The 18,348-nt window shown below is 50.9% G+C and overlaps 1 protein-coding gene and 1 pseudogene across 2 annotated transcripts; one reads left to right on the top strand and one right to left on the bottom strand.

Annotated features, from left to right (window-relative positions):
* Positions 1-7,218: 7,218 nt before the first annotated feature.
* On the bottom strand, positions 7,219-15,042 carry LOC129558819 (filensin-like; annotated as a pseudogene). The gene is made up of 3 exons (XR_016039175.1): positions 14,900-15,042; positions 13,388-13,598; positions 7,219-10,395 (listed from the first exon to the last, which is right to left on the bottom strand). The product of XR_016039175.1 is annotated as a filensin-like (transcript).
* An 11-nt stretch (positions 15,043-15,053) lies between these two features.
* LOC129554675 (coiled-coil domain-containing protein 24-like) lies at positions 15,054-18,323 on the top strand. The gene is made up of 5 exons (XM_088843661.1): positions 15,054-15,112; positions 15,674-15,790; positions 16,198-16,293; positions 17,387-17,695; positions 17,780-18,323. Exons 1-5 carry the CDS (start codon positions 15,054-15,056, stop codon positions 18,015-18,017), a joined length of 819 nt encoding a protein of 272 aa, XP_088699787.1. The 3' UTR covers positions 18,018-18,323.
* Positions 18,324-18,348: the final 25 nt, after the last annotated feature.

Here is an 18,348-nt window from a genome sequence, read left to right as displayed (position 1 = left end):
AATAGTTGTCCATATTTTCACAGTTGTGGCCTAATTTATGAAATTAGAGAGTAACTTATCAGCTTCTTAATAGAAATGGCAAGTTTTGATATGAGTATATACAGTACATAAAATATATACAGTGCTATTTAAAAATATTTGGTCTCTATTTCATTTTTTGCACCAGTATTAACACTAAAATATGTTCAGCTAGTGAGGCTTTTATGATATCCTGATTCTAATGCAAGAGATAGTTATTTTTAGTCATTTATTTTAAAAAAAGAAAATAAGTAAATAATAATCACGTTAACATTGTTATTCCCTGTGACAACATTTTATAAGTAAATTTAAAAATACATGATGTAAATTAGGAGATTCAACAATAAAACATTACCTTCCAGAAATTATGTGGGATGTGATATGTATTACATAAAAACACTTCCATCCATTCTGGGAGAGAAAATTAAAAGTTGTCAGAGAAAGAGCTAAAAAGTTTGCTTTCATAAATATGCATGAAATATTTAAAATTAGCAAATAAATCATACACAAATTATGATCTACAGCAGCATTTTTCAGATTCAGGTTATACCCCATTGGCAGTTGTCATATAAATTTAGGAAGTTAAAACCAGCATTTTGGAGTAGAATAGGATAGCATAACAACAGATCATGCATATTAATGATAACAATTGTTTCCTGAATTTTTTTTTTTTCAGAAATGTGTGTGTGTACGTGTCTGAGTGTATTTGTAATACATTTCTTATTGGAGTCATGGTCAAAGATCTTTCAGAAGGCTCTTCTAGAATATACTCACCAAGCTAGACCAGTTCTACTGTAGTAAAACAGCCCCCAGATCTCAGAGGTTTCACACAGCAAAGGTGTGTTTATCATTTACACAAATTTCATGGAGGATCTGGGTAACTCCCCAAGACCATAGATTGCCATTCAGTGACTCAGAGATTCAGGCTGCTCCAACCTTCACCCTTAGGTTTGTCATCACAGCACGAGGCTGTGACAGTCAGTAGGTGAGAGAAAGAACCCATGAAGACTCACACCCTCTTCGTACGAGGGAGACACACAAGTCATTTGACATACTGTGCACTGGCCAGTCCTGGTCAATGACACTGCTACACAGGAAGCAACTGAGAGATAACAGGACAACTAGTAGAATCCTCGGTGAGCACTGGGGTCTCGACCACAGGGAAAACTTGATAATCCCTTAAAACATATTCTCACATATTGATTTACATGCCAACCTGTTCATGAAAAGTGTCTCCAACTGGCTCCACCCATGTGACCACACACTATTCTAGCAAATCTGGAAAGTTATTCATAAAAATACAAATATCTTACATTCATCATATTTGTTGTAAAAACAATTTTCAGTTTTGTCCTGTGATCTACTACTTACAAAACCCAACTAGTAAAATCTTAAAAAAGCCTGTGACTGAAAACACATACTGAAAGGCATAAGATCCAATCTGATCTTGTGACAGACTGAATGCTGCTTTTCAACACTTAAGTCCAAAGAATGATTTCCCAAAGATAAAGTTTAAAAACTGATAATTCTTGGGACTACCCTGGTGGTTCAGTGGTTAAGACTTCATCTTCCAGTGCCGGGGTTGAAGGTTCGATCTCCTGGTTGGGGAGCTGAGACCCCACATGACTCAGGGCCAAAAAACCAAAACATATAACAGAAGTGATATTGTAACAAATTCAGTAAAGACTTTAAAAATATTGTAAAGTAATTAGCCTCCAATTAAAATAAACTAAAAAAAATAAAATAAATTTTAAAAAATGATAAAAATAGTCACATCAAAAAATATTTTTTAAAAAACTGATAATTCTTACAAACTCACTACCATGTATCATTGTTGCCATCACTTATAAATTACAAAGAGCGGTTTTCATGAGAGCGATGCCTTCATGGGATGGCATCACCTGAGAACCACACATGACAAAACCTTTAGGAAACACAGCCAAGCATTTCCTATTTAGAGAGAAAAGGGCATTAGGAGGATTGGTGAACTCATAGCCAAAGAAAGTTTTTTGGATGCCAAGAGTCTAATTTGATAGAAATTTCTAGAACTCAGAATGCCAAGATTAGAGACACTGGCTGTGGGAGAGGACAAGGGGATTGAAAAACACTGGGAGTTTGCAGTAAACACAAGCACAGGATGGGTCTTGGGCCAGTGAAGGTGATTTGATTGTAGCTGCCATGTGGTCTTCTGTCTAAGAAGGACCGAGTTGCAGCGGGGCATGGGGGGATGGAGGGGGACAGGCATGCAGCACGTGGGAGCTTAGGAAATGCAGAGTCATGATGGAAGTTGGGGACAGTATCTGAGTGCTCAGTGTCGGGGAACACAGAGGCCGGATTCTAGCCTCACACAAAGGGGCATTCTAGCCTCTGAAGAGCTGACGTCAGTTGAGGACCGGGCACAGGGAGGCCAACCCCAGGCGAGCTCCTGGAAACCCCTCCACCTGCCAATGGTGGGTCCAAGCCCATGCACAGCCTCCCAACACCTTATTCAGCTTCCCAAGGACAGTGGCACCGGGAGAGAGGGTAACCAGCCCCTGGATGTTTAGGAAAGAGGCTCCCTCTTTGCTTTACAAATTAATCAACTCCTACTTGAGTTGGTCCACTAGTCTCTTGTGCATTTCATTGCCAAGAGGCCCTTTTCCTGGGTTCAAACACCTCTCTGTTGAATTTGGTTTTGAGCTTATAAGAGACCAGGAATCAAAATCTGACCTGAGGCAAATTTCCCAAGCCAGCCTGCCAGCTTCATTTTTTTTTTCTAGGATTTAGAAGACATGCACTGTCAATCTGGGGATAGAATAAACTGATAATGGAGAAATGCGCTCAGCCCCAGAGATGAAGACTCTAACATTCAGTCCTGGGCGCTTTGGAATGGGAATGGGGGTGATTAGAAATCTCAGCACACAGGGTTTTAGATGCCCAAACAGCCAAATGAGGCTGGGAATTCCTTAGTTCTAAAGTGAACTGTCACCAGTTCCCACCTGGATGGCTTCAGGCCACCCCACCTTCACCATCCCAGCATGGCGGCCTCCTGTCCTAGTGCCCTGAAAGATGTCCTGGTTCACCCAAGAGGACAGCCATGGGCTACTCCAAGCTGGATGGAAGACACAGACTGCAACTTATCTTATTCTCTTTTGACCCTATGTCCTGTAACTGGCCACAGGTGACAGATAAGCTGCCAGGTAACTCCCTGTCATAAGCACACTAACGTGCAGGTGAAGGTGAGTTATTGACTAAGGATGTATCTCCTGATAGAATATACATCTCCACTCAAAACCCCATTTCTCTGAGTAAAACATAGGTCAGCATGGCTTCTCTGTGGCATTTATTTGCTTTCATCCAAGCACGAGGGATCAGAGTCAAGCATTTGCAGTAATTGTGTTACTTAAATGATGCTCTTCATCATCAATGTGCCAAGTGCCATACAAATTTTGAGGTGACTTCACTCACCACCAACAGTCCAACTATAAGTCCAGGATATAGTACTTTAGGATAAACTTGATCATAATGGTTGCTTGGAGATTCTTTCTCATAATTAAGCTTCAAGTCAAGGAGAGACCTATATGGAATTTTCCAACATGAAAAAGAAAAGGAAAAAACCAGCAGCGATGCCAGGTAAGAAGTGTCTTCTGATGCAAGTTGGATTTTGTATGAGACCTTGTTGGTGCGTGTGCCGTACAGCAGGGATCAGCAAACTACAGCCCAGGACCCAATCTAGCCCCCTGCCTGGTATATAAATGTAAATATTCTTGTTTTGTAAATACAGTTTTATTGGAAGCCATCACATCTATTAGCTTTTGTGTTGTCTGTGGCTGTTTTGATGCTAACATGGCAGAGTTGAGTAGTTATTAATACAAAAGAGCCTGAACAGCCTATAATCTGGCAGAAAAAAAAAGTTTTCCAACCTTTACCCTGTATCTCTCTCCTTGGACAGCCCCATAGGTCACCATACACACCAAGCATGCCCTCTCTGTTGGGGGTGTCCTCTGGCCGAAGAGATGCACAGGACCTCATGTGCAACAGGCAGAAAAGCCAGGGAATCAGTGTCCCAGAGCCATGCTCACCCAGAAAAGGAGGGGGAGCTTGTCCGCAGACACCCCAGCTTCCTCACCTCCTGTAGGGATGACTGATTATGACCTGGCCTCTTCCCTGCGAGTGGAGCACAAGGCAATAGCCCGAAGTCAGTGCAGCCTGAACCACCACTGGTGATATTAACAGACAGAACTGAGTATAAGGCACTATTCGTTGTTGTTTAGTTGCTGAGTCATGTCTGACTCTGCGATCCCATGGACTGTAGCCCACCAGGCTTCTCAGTCCATGGGATTTCTCAGGCAAGAATACTGGAGTGGGTAGCCTTTTCCTTCTCCAAAAGCACTATAAACAGAGCATAAAGAAGCATTATCTTCTTAATTAGAAAAGCAGAAGAGACCACTAATGCACCACAGGGACCAAGCACCTGCATCGATCAAGCAGGTTTGCTGGATGTGGGGGACAGACACCACCACCCCCGCCCAGAGGTGGAGCGTGAGCACCCCAGGCAGGACGCCCTGGAAGACCCAGGTCTCTAAGGAGACTGTAGTGAGACCGCTTCTGCAGATGTTGGAAAAACTGGGAACTGGCTTCAGCTGTTGCTCAGGGAAGGAAGTGCCACGACCAGGATGAAGTAGCAAACGAGGACCACAGTCTCTCTCTTCCCGCCTTCCCTCTCCCCAACTAGGGGGATGATGGTGTATCGGGGACGAGACCACAGCTTCACAGCCCTGGCACCCACTGGAGCGTAGACAGGCTGGCTTGGAGCTAAGAGCCTGGGCTTTCTAATGGCATGCCTAGGCCCTATGATCACCACTCTACAAACCACCAGCACCTGAGATCTTGTTTAGGGTCTGCTTTGGGGTCAGCCCACCTAACTGAAACCTCCATGAATCCCCACCTTGATACCAAGCCTCCTTCACTGGAGGTTTTCTTGGGGATCTCTGGAGTTGCAAGAACAGAAACCAACTCTGATTCATAAAGACACGGAAGCTGCATATCCAAAACAGGCAGTGAAGCACTCAGAACTCAAAGGAAGCCTAAAGAGCCAACCTGAACCAGCCTGGAAAGGGACGGAGGCTGTAGCGAGCCCCAGGACCGGGAGGCACAGTGGGGATCATAGGGACCACATCAGGACTCCCCAATCACAGGGCAGCTCCTGCATGTTCATCTTGGCTCTGCTGGACTTGGATCTCCTATTCCAACAGTGGGTCTGGTTTGGGACACTTGACCCCCTACAGTGAGAGGAAGGTGGGGTGTCTCATGGGTCCAATCAGGGCTGTAACTTGTGTGAAGGAGCAGCTCCTCAGGACAAGATCAGGGCTGACCCCACCCAGCAGTGGGGAGGGAGGGGTGTTTTCTGGGCAGACGCCAACAAGCCATCTCAGATTGTTCCTCCCAGAAGCTGACTCTGACACAGGAGTTGAGGTCAAGTCATTTATTTGGAAGGAAGCATCTTTATGTAGGAAAGCAGGCAGTGGGACAGGAGAGAAGAGGTCCCATTTGGGCCACGGGGATGAGTGGGTCTCTCCACCCACATCTGCAGCTGACACCCACTGAAGACCATGTACAACAAGCCTTGGGGTGGTCCCAATGGAGGGGCAAGAGAGCTGGGGTGTCCATGTACCTGGGCATCTCCATTCTAGATGAGGGCCACTCCCAGAGCCCCAGTCCTGCCAGCCTGCCCAGTGTGTGGACCGAACTCACTCCTGGGGCTGCAGGAACCCCCGGCAGAATCACACGTGTCTGCTCTGCTGCTTGTACCTGAACCAGACACATGGGGCCTGAACCAGACCAGCGAGGGCTGGAGGACCAACCAGGGGGCCAGCTCCTAACTGCGGCTGAAACAACAGCAGTTACTGGTCACCGTGACTCAAATGCTTGGAGAATGGTGGGTCCTGGGAACTGAGAGGGAGTTTCATTATGGAGGAGGTGGCTCTGGACAGTCTCGGTCCTGGGCTTGAGGCTGAGTCAAAGAGGAAACCAGCCTCCTCCTGCTCCCCGATACAGCAGTTTGGACCAGTCATCCTGGGCACTGGCACTTTGGGGTCTCAGTGTTTGGCAAAGCTCCAGCGTTCTCCTGTCATCCATGTTGTTGGGGAACCTGCTTTGGGCCCCTGTGTTTATCTTTTTTATACAAACTTAAGTGCTTGTTTTCAGAGACCTCAGGAGAGGAAAACCCAGGAAATGAACCCATTCTGCAGCTTTCCTGGGGAAAACAGAACCAGGAAGGAAAAGTGCAGAGGAGCAGCCAGGAAAATGAGCGAGTTGGGCGCTGGGGCGGGGGGTCGAGGGTCAGAGAGCCCACCCAGACCCCAAGGCACTCACCACAGGCAGCCCTGAACATCGCACTGCAAGCCTGGCTTCAAGCAAGGGGTCTCTGGGAGACACTGCTCATCTGGCCCCTTGGTCCCCCTTGACCTACCACCTTCCTCCCTTCCTCCTGTTTCTCCCAAACTCCCCCTTTACTTGTCTTTCTTGAACAGCCTAGTCCATACCTTTGCACCAGCCGTTCCTGCTACCTACAATGCTCTTCCCTCCTAACTGCACATGATGAGCCTATCTTGTCATCGGGTCACACGTCACCTCAACCACAGGGTCTTCACTGGATCATCCACCCCAGAAGAGACACCCTTTCTGTCCAGCACATGCCCCTGTGGTGCCGTCTCTGCACGGTTTTCTCTTGTTTAGTTATCTTCCTGCCAGTGCAATTCCTCCCTTGCTCAGAAAGTCGTGACTGTGACAGCTGAACACATTCAGTGTCCCCTGCTGGCTCTCCCCGCCAAAGCCTAGAATGATCAGAACAGGCCCTCAATCAACTTTTGATCATTGATTGAATAAAATATAAAAATGACATTTCTTTCCAAAAAGATACCCCCCACCTTTTTAAATAACTAACCGAACACATGATCCAAAAAATTAAAAGACTTGATGGGGAAAAGACAAGGTTTGCAGGAGTGGTTCTGTTGAATCTAATATATACACTGGTCCAAATTCCTAGCACAGTCTGGGCTCCAGGTAAAGGTTTCCATTATTCTCTCTTAAGCTTTTAAATGATACATATTTCAAAATTGTGCCATGGAGCAGATCCTTCACTCATCTTCTAGAAAGAACAACAAAAGCATATGTCTTTCTTGAAATCCAAACCTCACTTTAATTCAGAGAGAGATTTTTTTAAAGCTCTACACAGAAAGGAAAGGTGATTCCATTTAGTATTCTTTGTATTTCCAAAGAAATACTAGGATGTAATTTATGACACCAGTAATCTTCTCTAATGATATGTGGTTGTCTTGTCAGATACCTTTGTTTCAGTTCAGTTTCAGTTCAGTTCAGTTGCTCAGTCATGTCTGACTCTTTGCGACCCCATGAATCACAGCACACCAGGCCTCCCTATCCATCACCAACTCCCGGAGTTCACCCAAACTCATGTCCATCGAGTCAGTGATGCCATCCAGCCATCTCATTCTCTGTCGTCCCCTTCTCCTCCTGCCCCCAATCCTTCCCAGCATCAGAGTCTTTTCCAGTGGGTCAACTCGTCGCATGAGGTGGCCAAAGTATTGGAGTTTCAGCTTAGTTCAGTTCAGTTCAGTCGCTCAGTCATGTCCGACTCTCCGCGACCCCATTCCGCTTAGGGAGAGGCAATAATCCATTTCAGCACATTTATTCACTGCCCATAATGTATTTTGGAGCATCTACATGGAGAAGGAGTAATTTCATATTTGGCTAAGCAAAAAACAAAAATACTTTTGGACTGTTAGCAGAAAAAAAGAAATGCCTATAGGCAACATAAAAATGTTTATAAAGATTCTGGTTTCAAGTAATTTCTGTTTCCTAGGATGTGACACTGCAGATACCTGAGTGCACATGTATGCACAAGAGAATATGCATATGTGTATTGTGGGATGTTATATTATGGTAATTGAGATCATTAATAAACTTGTAAACTCTCCGTTATCAGCACTGCACTCTGCCTGGCACACAGAGTATGTTCAGTAAACGTGCATCTGTGCTCAGTCGCTCAGTCATGTCTGACTCTTTGCAGCCCCATGTACATAGCCAGCCAGGCTCCTCTGTCCATGGAACTTCCCAGGCAAGAATACTGGAGTGGGTTGCCATTTTCATCTCCATGTGATCTCCCCAACCCCAGGATCGAACCAGCCTCTCCTATGTCTCCTGAACTGCAGGCAGATTCTTTACTGCTTGAGCCATCATGGAAGCCCCTCAGTAAATGTTAGGCGAGTTCATTAATTAACTGCTGAACAAGGAACTGCGTGGTGACATTTGGTTTTGCTTTTGAAGCCCAACCCAGGAGTGCAGTCTCTGAGCAAGAAACTCTTAAGTGACTCAGCCAGAAGGACACAAGGCACGTGTGCTATGCAGGCAGCCCTGGCACCCTGCTTCTTGCCCATGACCCCTGTTGCTTCCATGCGTCTCCATGCCTGGTGTCCAAACGACTGCCTGCACCTGGGATTCTCGGTTGAGGGCTGTCCTGGGCCCTAGCTTCTGGCCGACAGGGGTTGGTGGGTCAACACCCAGACCCTGCACCCTCAGGCAGGATAAATGAAGACTGAGTTCTATCCCATTTCCAAGAGCCCCCGGGTATGAGGGCTGAGCACCAGGCACCCATGGTGCCAACCCACCTGGTAGCACTTCTCCTCTCTGATGCCCTGCTGCCCCCACCACCGTCTCCTGCCCTCCTGGCGCTTCCTGGGACCACATCCCCAGAAACAACATCAGATTCTAGCTGCAGGGTTGGCTTCTTGGGGAACCCAAACTGAGACAGATACCTTTAATAACCGGACTCCTAACAAAGCACCCCTCACACAATCGTGTGCTTGTGCCTGAAACAAGGTGAAAACAAGCCGATCCATCACCTGACAAGTTTCAGGTGTGAAATCCAGATTCTGAGCCTCTAATAAGCCCCGCGATGCCCCAGGATGAAGGGCTCATCTACTTTCTTAAATGAGCTCAGCTCAGTGGCTGTTAGCAGGGCACCCCTGTCCTGAGTGACGCTGGCCCACCTGCAAGACCAAGGCCCCTGTTAATCAGACAAAGGATATGCAAGCAAAGAAAACGTTTTAATTGAGGCTTCATTGGTAAGCCAGACGGGCCAACCATGGTCTAATCCAAAGAACTTTGTATCCTCACCCTTGTAGCCTCTGTTGTGAAACATCCAAGCACGTGTCTACAGGGGCCCAGAGGCACCTCCTCCGGGTTAGCTCAGGCACTGGAGGACCCCTTCTCTCCCAGTTTCTTCTTGTTTGCCTTCGTCTTTTCAATCGTGGTCTCCACAATGACAGCAGTCTCTTCGTACGTCTGGATGCTCTCGGTGGAAAACCTCTATGGATTCCATCACCTCCACCTTCTCATAGGCCAGCTTCCTGGGAGGGCTTCTCGCCGGCCGGCTGCCACTCCAAGCCCCATGCCCCTCGGACCCACCCAGAGTGACCTGAGGCCCTTGAGACCGAGGTGTAGATGGCCCCTCTGGACCAGGCACCACCGTGGGACAGGGCCCTCTGGCCCCCTCCTCCTCCCTCTGGCCATCCTGTTTGCCCTGGAGGCCCTTCAGGTCTTTGGCATTTTTCTCATCCCCTTTGTCTGCAGGATGCGGGGTGGGGGGGTGTCCGTCTTCTTTCCCCTGCAGGGGCCCCTCTTCCTCCTTCACCCCGTCTTCTTTCCCCTGGGCAGGCCCCTCTTCCTCCTGCACACCATCTTCTTTCCCCTGCAGGGACCCCCCTTCCTCCTGCAGACCATCTTCTTTCCCCTGGGGGGGGCCCCCTTCCTCCTTCTTACCGTCTTCTTTCTCCTGGGGGGGCCCCTGTCCGTCCTCCAGAGGGGGCTCAGGCTGCTGGGGAGAGGGTTCCACACTGCTGTCAGGACGCACAGAGTCGTCCCCCTTAGACACCACCACGCCCCCTTTGGCTGGGACGGAGAAGACACAGAAGCCAGGATCCACGAAACTGGCGTCTCCGGAGACCATCACGTACCGCCCTTTGGTGAACAGGTCGGCAGGGGGCTCAGGTTCTTTCGGGCCTTTCACCTTCTCCTTGATCATCTTGCCTAGTTTCTCAAAGGCTTTGCTTATCTTGCCTCCATCTGGGACATCCTCCGGAGCCCCTTCCTGGGTCGGGGGACTTGCTTCTTCATCCCCCGGTTCAAGCTTAGACTCACCCTCTTCTGTGAGCACCACCCGCCCCGGCTTCGTGTCCTCTTCACCTCTCAGCAGTGTCTCTTCCGGAATTTCATCTGCTCTGTCTTTTGCTACCATCTCCTTTTCCCTCAGAAGGTTCTTGGGGAGGCCTTTGAGTCTTGGTTTCGCTGCAGTTATATCCTGCACAGCCCTGGTGAGATCTTTGAAAAAAGAAAAAACGAGGTGGGTGTGATGAGTCAAGGCCAATGACAGACGAAGAAAAAGTACTTGTTGAAAAATACAAGCCTAGCACTGGGGTGGGGTTTACTGGTTGGCTGGTTGGCAACAGGGTAGGATCCCTGGGTCCTAAGCATTCATGGCCCACACTGAGGACCCAGCCCTGCTGGCCGCTGCGGGACTTTGGGACAAGTCTCTTGGCCCCTCCGGGCTTGCAGAGTGGAAGGGAGGCCCCCACAGTTCCCTTCACACTGGGTACAACTTACTGAGATCTGTGTTTCTCCTGCAATAACACTCTGTGGGAGCAGGGCCTCTGCCCCACCCCAGCACCCCCACCTCGAGGTCACAGGGGGCACTTGGATCCAGACAAGACCAGGAAATCCAGTCCAAAGAGTCACTGTCACCTCAGGCTTCCCCAAAGGAGCAACTCAGAGTCAACCCACCTCCCTCTGATGGGTTTGGAATAGCCTCCAGGCACACCCTTGTCCCCCCTGCACCCCAAACCAGATAAACACCACCATTCCTTGCTTACCATCCCCTTCCTCCTGTGCAACAAGAGGAAGTGATGCCCTTAAACCCAGAATGGGAATCCCCTGGGCCACAGGCCACATTCATTGCTTCAGACCAGCCAAGAGGAGAAACTTAAAGTTTCAGAAAACACAAGGTTTCACCCTGTCTTATCCAAAAGGTAGGCTTTTAGTTCTAGGTGGCTGCTGCTCCTGCTGCTGCCAAGTCGCTTCAATCATGTCCAACTCTGTGCGACCCCACAGACGCAGCCCACAAGGCTCCCCCATCCCTGAGATTCTCCAGGCAAGAACACTGGAGTGGGTTGCCATTTCCTTCTTCAATGCATGAACGTGAAAAGTGAAAGTGAAGTCGCTCAGTCATGACCAACTTTAGCGACCCCATGGACTGCAGCCTACCAGGCTCCTCCATCCATGGGATTTTCCAGGCAAGAATATGGAGTGGGTTGCCATAGCCTTCTCCGACACAGGTGGATACAGCCACATATGTAGGCATATGGGCATGGATGGGAATAATGGAGACACCACTGTAGACGTGTGTGTACATAAAGACGATGCAGGTGCCGATGGTTTATACATGCACATAAAGACGACGGAGGTGTAGACAGTTTATGCATGCACACAAAAACAATGGAGATGTAGACAGATTATCAGGTCAGTTCAGTTGCTCAGTTGTCTCCAACTCTTTGTGACCCCATGAACCGCAGCACTCCAGGCCTCCCTGTCCATCACCAACTCACAGAGTCTACCCAAACCCATGTCCATTGAGTCAGTGATCTCATCCAACCATCTCATCCTCTGTCGTCCCCATCTCCTCCTGCCCTCAATCCTTCCCAGCATCAGGGTCTTTTCAAATGAGTTACCTCTTTGCAGCAGGTGGCCAAAATATTGGAGTTTCAGCTTTAGCATCAGTCCTTCCAATGAACACCCAGGACTGATCTCCTTTAGGATGGACTGGTTGGATCTCCTTGCAGTCCAAGGGACTCTCAAGAGTCTTCTCCAGCACCACAGTTCAAAAGCATCAATTCTCCGGCACTCAGCTTTCTTTATACTTGTACATAAAAACAATGGAGATGTAGACAGCTTATACATGTACATGAAAACCATGGAGGTATAGACAGTTTATGCATGTACCTAAAGATGATGGAAATGTAGACAGCTTACATGTGTACACAAAGACAATGAAGATTTAGATGCTCTGTGTGGAGATGAGGTGCAGGCTTAGGTGATAAAGATGTAACGACAACCATAGATAATGTAGATACAGGTGTAAGTGATAGCGACGTGGACACAGATGGTGTAGATGTGGGTGGAGGTAGCGATGCAGATGTAGATGACGTCGAGGCAAGTGCAGGTGTAAATGCAGGTGACGCAGGCGTCAGCGTAAATAACAGAGGCGGTGAAGACGATGCAGGTGCAGAAAATGCAGCTGTGGGGTAGACGTACATGTAGATGATCCAGACAGCCGTAGATGGCAGAGTCGGTCTCAGGTGTCGATACAGATGATGTAGGTGTAGGTGAGGGAGAGGCAGGCGAAGGTGTAGACGATACAGATGGAGGTCAGGTGATGTGGGTGTAGCTACAGATGGTGCAGAGAATGTAGGTGTAGTGGAGATGTACACATCCAGACGCTGCAGACACAGAAGTGGACATAAACACAGGTGCAGACGCAGACACGGTGACGCAGATGAACATGGAGGAAACAGAGTAGCTGATGCAGGTGCAGATGTGAATGAGGCTGAGACAGAGACACTTGCCAGCAGAGTTCACGTCCCGATCCATCGTGCAGAGACCAGACAGCCTGCTGGCAGCCACAGAACTGACTGGCCAGGTGCTCAGAGCCACCATGGCAGCAGCAGTAATAACATCAACCCCTCTGAGCACTGGTCCAGTTCCAGGTGCTGTGCAGGCATCTCACCTGAAGCATCTCAGTAACCACACCTGTTCATCCTTTCAGCTAAGACGTTCCTGTCCCCAGAGGCCTGTGAGCTGAAAGGCACCTTGACATCCAAACACTCCCACGGTCATCTTCATCACCTCTCCCTCCCCCCACCATCACACACGCCAGAGGCCACGTCTCTGTTGCAAACCCATTCATCCTCTGCCTCCCCGACTAGCATTCCAGCCCCGTGAGGTCCTGGATTTGGGGGTCTCCTTCTGGTGGCTCAGACGGCAAACAATTTGCATGCAATGGGTTGGGAAGATCCCCTGGAAAGCAGAATGACTACCCACTCCAGTATCCTTGGCTGGAGGATCCCACGGACAGAGGAACCTGGCGGGCTAGCGGGCTACAGTCCAGGGCGGGTCACAAAGAGTCGGACATGACTAAGCAACTAACACTTTCACTTTCCTGCCACATTCCCTACAGCCTGGAACTGGCACATGGAAAAACGTGGAACAAGTAAGTGGTTCTGTGCCCACGGGCTCTGCCCACCCCAACCCCACCAGTTGCCTTCATTCTCGATGATGTGATGATACTGGTCCAACTCGTTCCTCAGGGTCTGCTGGGTGACCACCAGTAGGCAGTCATAGGATGACCTCTCCAGGCTCCTCTCCGCCTCTTCAATCTCCTTCCTCAGGGTGTCGATCTGCTCGTTGTAGAGCTGAATCTCATCATCATCACACTTGTGGATGTCTCTGATGGCTTGTTCCAGGGCCGCGGTCTGCGGCAGAGACATGGTCACGAGGAAACCCAGCCACCTCTCCCTTCAGATACAGACGCGGCAGTGGAGAACCCAGACGGTGTACCCAGTTGTATTTGTTTTGTTGGTTTGTTTCTCTGTCAGCAGAGAATCTCTAAGCCACAGAAGGATGTGACAACTGAACCCCTTCCCCGATGCTTGTATCAGCACCCCCGGAAATCAGCCTTTAGCAGAGCCCCTGACCCAAGGCAGTAGGATGATGAAAAACTCAGAAAATAAAAACTGCCGTCCCTGGACTAACATGTACAACTCAGAGTACATTCTTCATACTTCACTGAGTTAACATGAAAAAGTAGTAAAAAGAAGAACATGGACTAAATAGATAAGATGCTATAATAATTAAAGGGAGGGGGTGGGAAGGAAATTTCCTTCATCTTACTCAATCACTATGGCACCTTAATTTTCTCCTGACTTGTGACCAGTAGAGTTACATATATGTTTTGATAGCTAAAATGTGTGTGTTTGTGTGTGCTGGCACTTTTATAAAATAACTTCAGAGAAACGCTATTTATATATTAAAGCAGGACAAGTCAAAATTAAGGTAGGAAAATGAACAAAGATTCCTCATCTTCACTTTCAGAGCTGTGATAACCCACAAGCAGCCACAAGCTGCTTACTTATTTACAAGCAAACTTATTTACAAGCTCAGTACAAGCTCGCTTTCCCACGGAGAAATGACCTAACAGGCGTGGCCAGTCCTCAAAAGCAAAATAAAATGTGTAGACTGAAACCCACTTCATCTGGAAGAGCGCTTGTCAAACTTCCACACGCATATGAACCACCTGAGGATACAGTTTTGCTCAGCTTCTGACTGAGCAGCTCCAGTGGGACCAGAGGGGCAGGTTTCTAAGTGGCTTCTCAGGAGAGGAAAACCCAGGAAATGAACCCATTCTGCAGCTCTCCTGGAGAAAACAGAACCAGGTAGGAAAGGTGCAGAGGAGCAGCCAGGAAAATGAGTGAGTGGGGCGCTGGAGCAGGGGGAGCGGAAAGGGACACGGGGAGAGGGGGCGGGGGGTCGAGGGTCAGAGAGCCCACCCAGACCCCAAGGCGCTAACCGCAGGCTTCCCTGCACTTCACACTGAAGACTGGCTTCAAGCAAGGGGGGCTCCGTGAGACGCTGCTCATCTGGCCCCTTGGTCCCCCTCGACCTACCGCCTTCCTCCCTTCCTCCTGTTTCTCCCACACTCCCCGCTTTACTTGTCTTCCTTGAACAGCCTAGTCCCGTTCCTGCCCCAGAAAAGGCACGGAAGTAATAAACCTACCGGGCTCATACTTCTCGGTTCTTTCACCTGCCCTGGAGTCTAAAGGTGCCCAGGGATGAAAGGTGCTTGGAGTCAGGGTGATGTGCACGGTTGAGACTGCGAAACCACCTACCACGGCTGTGCGTTGGGCTTTGCTACCCGGGACCGCCCTGGAATGGCCCGGGCTGTGACCCTCTGGGGGCGGGGCTTTGGGGAGCGGGCCCCGTTTCCCGGGTGACGGCCGCGCGGAAGAGGCGGGGCTAGGGCCTCCTGGCTCCTGGGGCCGCGACCTGAAACCGTGGCCTCCGAGAGTCGATCAGTAGCAGAGCAGAAGAGAGCGCCAGAGGCCAGCGGCTCTGGACCAAGCAACTCTAGTCATGGGGACGGGAGGCAGAACTGAATGAGGCTTGGGAGAGGCCGGTCCGAGTGACAGGCTGGGGGCGTGGCCTGTGAGACCCGGAAGCGGGCGAGGCGTGAGTGGGTGTGCCCGGCCCTGGGCGACTAGCTGCTGCTGCTAAGTCACTTCAGTCGTGTGCGGCTCTGTGAGACCCCATAGACAGAAGCCCACCAGGCTCCCCCTTCCCTGGGATTCTCCAGGCAAGAACACTGGAGTGGGTTGCCATTTCATTCTCCAATGTGTGAAAGTGAAAAGTGAAAGTGAAGTCGCTCAGCCGTGTCCGACCCTTAGCGACCCCACGGACTGCAGCCCACCAGGCTCCTCTATCCCTGGGATTTTCTAGGCAAGAGTACTAGCAGTATACCGGTAACCCAGCGCTCAGAGCTGTGATCCCGCAGGTCCGAGTGTGCGACCGCGCGTCTGGGGGGCACCGGCGCGGGCGGGCCATGCCTGAGGACTCCCAGTCGCTGTGAGAACTGGTGGAAGAGCACGTTCCGCTCCCGGAGCGGCCCGAAGTGAAGAGGATCCTAGGGGAGACGACAGTGGATCTGAGCCTGGAGCTACGGGCAGATGTGGGGCGTAGGAAGGTGGGCCCACGGCAGACATGTCCCACGACTAGGATGATTTTCTCACCTTCTACGGGTCCCTAGCCCTACTCCCTAGTAACTCTGGATCTCTTGTCGGATCTCACTGTCCGCCCAACCCTCTCCAATTTAACTGCCCTGAACTTCATTCTCCCAGCTTCCCTGACCCCCTTCACTTCCCTCCGCAGTCGCAGAGGTGCCCCGGCTCTCCTTGCAGGTAGTGATGTTATGATCATTGCTCCAAGAGGCTGGATCTATCCAAGCCTCTGGATCGCGCCCCACCTCTGACCTCTCCTCCCTTCTGGCACCACCGCCCCTCCTGATATCCTGTGCGCCAGGAACTGCGGCAGCTGCTCCAAGGTCTCCATCGGAGATCTCAGCGTCAAGGACCAGCTGAACGTGTCCCACGTTGACCAGGCTGCTGAACACCTGCGGTTAGGCCCCCAAGTGTGTGCAATGAGGGTGGAGACAAGGAGGGTGGGGCTGTGGATGGACCCTGGTGTACTGGGACTACTGGGAGGAGAAGGAAGGGAACACATCTGGCGGGGAGACCCAGGAGAGTGGGGCTGAGAGGTGGAAAGGGCAGGATGCTGATGAGGTTGCTGCCAGGAATCAGTCAAGTATAGATACCTACACGGGCCTTGGCCTGAGGACTTTTATCCTGGGAGGTGGGGAAGAGATGACACACAGGAGTTTTAAAAGCAGGAGCAGGGCTGTGATGCGGGAGAGAATGGAGGCAAGAGGACCCGCAAGTCTAGTCCTTTCGTGTAGAAGAGAGAATGCTGCTCCTCAGGGTGGGTACTGGGAGGTGAGCAAGGAGAGAGGACACACCCTGCCCAGGAAGAGGCGGGCAGGGCTGCAAGGCTGTGCTGGAACAGCATGAGGGCAGCAGAGGGAGAGGTGGACTGAGATTGGAGGGCCTAGAGGAGGCTCCTGGGGAGGCCGGAGGTGGGGACCCTATGGAGGGCTCTGCCAAGACCCGGGCCTGCAGCACTGCTTTCGGTGCTGCACTGTCCATGTCCCAGGGCCCTCCTTGAGGAAGAGTGCCGTGCGCTAGAGAGGGAGATTCCCATCCTGCAGGTGAACTGCAGTGCTGGGCCGCCCCGCCCCCAGCCCTTCTGCTGAGTGTAGACACCCCTGTGTCTCACCTAGGGCGTGAGATTCACACACGTGTCTGTGTGTGTCTGTGCCTGCAGAGGCTGTGTGAACCCTGGGTCTGTTTTTCCTGTGTGCACACTTATGTGTGTGATCCTTAAAAGTACGTGAACCCTTATCCCAGTTGAATCCCTAAGTCTGAGGTCAGCACTTTTAGATCAACTGCTAGGTCTGCCTAGGTCTTTTGCCTCCTTCTCTTCCCCCAAGTCTGGGTTCAGGCCTGCCACTCCCTTGCCAAGCTCAGCTTTTCAGGGAGAGGCTGGTGTTCCTCTCAGGAGTGCCCCCAGGTGGTTGGGAGGAAGAGACTGCACCCCACCGTGGGGATCCTGTCCTGGGCACCCTGCCCAGTCCTACCCCGCCCCTGCCATAAAGCCAGGCACGGAGCCAGCTCTCCTTGAAGTGCTGCCTGGAAGACGAGTATTCAGGGGCCCCTTGGCCCTCTGAGGCAAGCCTAGAGCCCACCCTGGCAGGTGAGGACCGTAGCAGGCCCCAGAGAACCCAGCGCTCCGCTCCCCCAAATTCCACCCACCCTGTCCCACCTTGCTCTTGTAACACAGCCTGGAAGACTGGATGCTGTGTCTCAGGCAGAACCTCTCCTCCAGAGCTGAAGGAACAGAAGGCATCCATGCAACAGGAGCTGCAGGCACCCCTGAGGCCTTCCTATGTCTCCCCCATCCACAGGTAACCCAGAGCAGACAAGACAGCTGGATGGGGCAGGCTGAGGGGCAGGCCACAGCCCCCTTACAGCTACTCCCTCCCATTCAGGTCACAGCCCTTGGAGTCCTCCAGCCAGGGCACCGGACTCCTGCCTTGCCTCCACGGGGCTGCTGGAGTTTGGGCCAGGCTTCTCCAGTGCTGCCTGCCCGCTCCCCCTCTGGAGCGCTACCCCAAACCTCACGGCCTGGCCGCCACGTGCAGCTGGAGACGGAAGATTCAGTGCCTCCCCGGGAAAAGGCCAGCTTCTACTCTGATGTCCAGTGCAGCACCCCAGCCTCCAACCTGAAGGGCTGCTCAGGAAGGAGGCTTCAGCTTTGGTTGGAACTCGTCCTGTCTGCTACTGCTCTCTTTCAGCTGCCAAGGTCCAGCCCACTTCAGATCTAGTCTAGGATGAGCCCTCCCCAGGATTCCCCTGCTGTCTGTCTGGCCCCCACCCTACCTTCTCACCAGGTCCTCAGTGTCCAGTCCTGACTGTCACAGCCTCTGGCCTTTCTCCTCCCAGGCATCCCCCCAAAGGTCTGGCAAGAGGAGGTCTTGTCCCAGCCCTGATTCATGTCCCCTTGGAGGACCCAGACAAAGCACAGCAGCAGCTCAGAAACAGGAATACAAATTTCATT

Source organism: Moschus berezovskii, chromosome 15, assembly GCF_049115385.1.
Source record: "Moschus berezovskii isolate FMDL1 chromosome 15, NW_MosBer_1.0, whole genome shotgun sequence".
Taxonomy (NCBI): Eukaryota; Metazoa; Chordata; class Mammalia; order Artiodactyla; family Moschidae; genus Moschus; species Moschus berezovskii.
The sequence above is the reverse complement of the archived record's forward strand: the minus strand, read 5'-3'. Positions and strand labels throughout refer to the sequence as shown.

Excerpts from the sequence above, each read along its gene's own strand:
- LOC129554675 (XM_088843661.1), top strand. The coding sequence starts at position 15,054 with ATGGCCCGGGCTGTGACCCTCTGGGGGCGGGGCTTTGGGGAGCGGGCC. Across the intron at positions 15,113-15,673 it reads GAGCGGGCCCCGTTTCCCGG|GTCCGAGTGTGCGACCGCGC; the intron begins GTGACGGCCGCG and ends GTGATCCCGCAG. Across the intron at positions 16,294-17,386 it reads CAGGCTGCTGAACACCTGCG|CCAGGCACGGAGCCAGCTCT; the intron begins GTTAGGCCCCCA and ends CCTGCCATAAAG.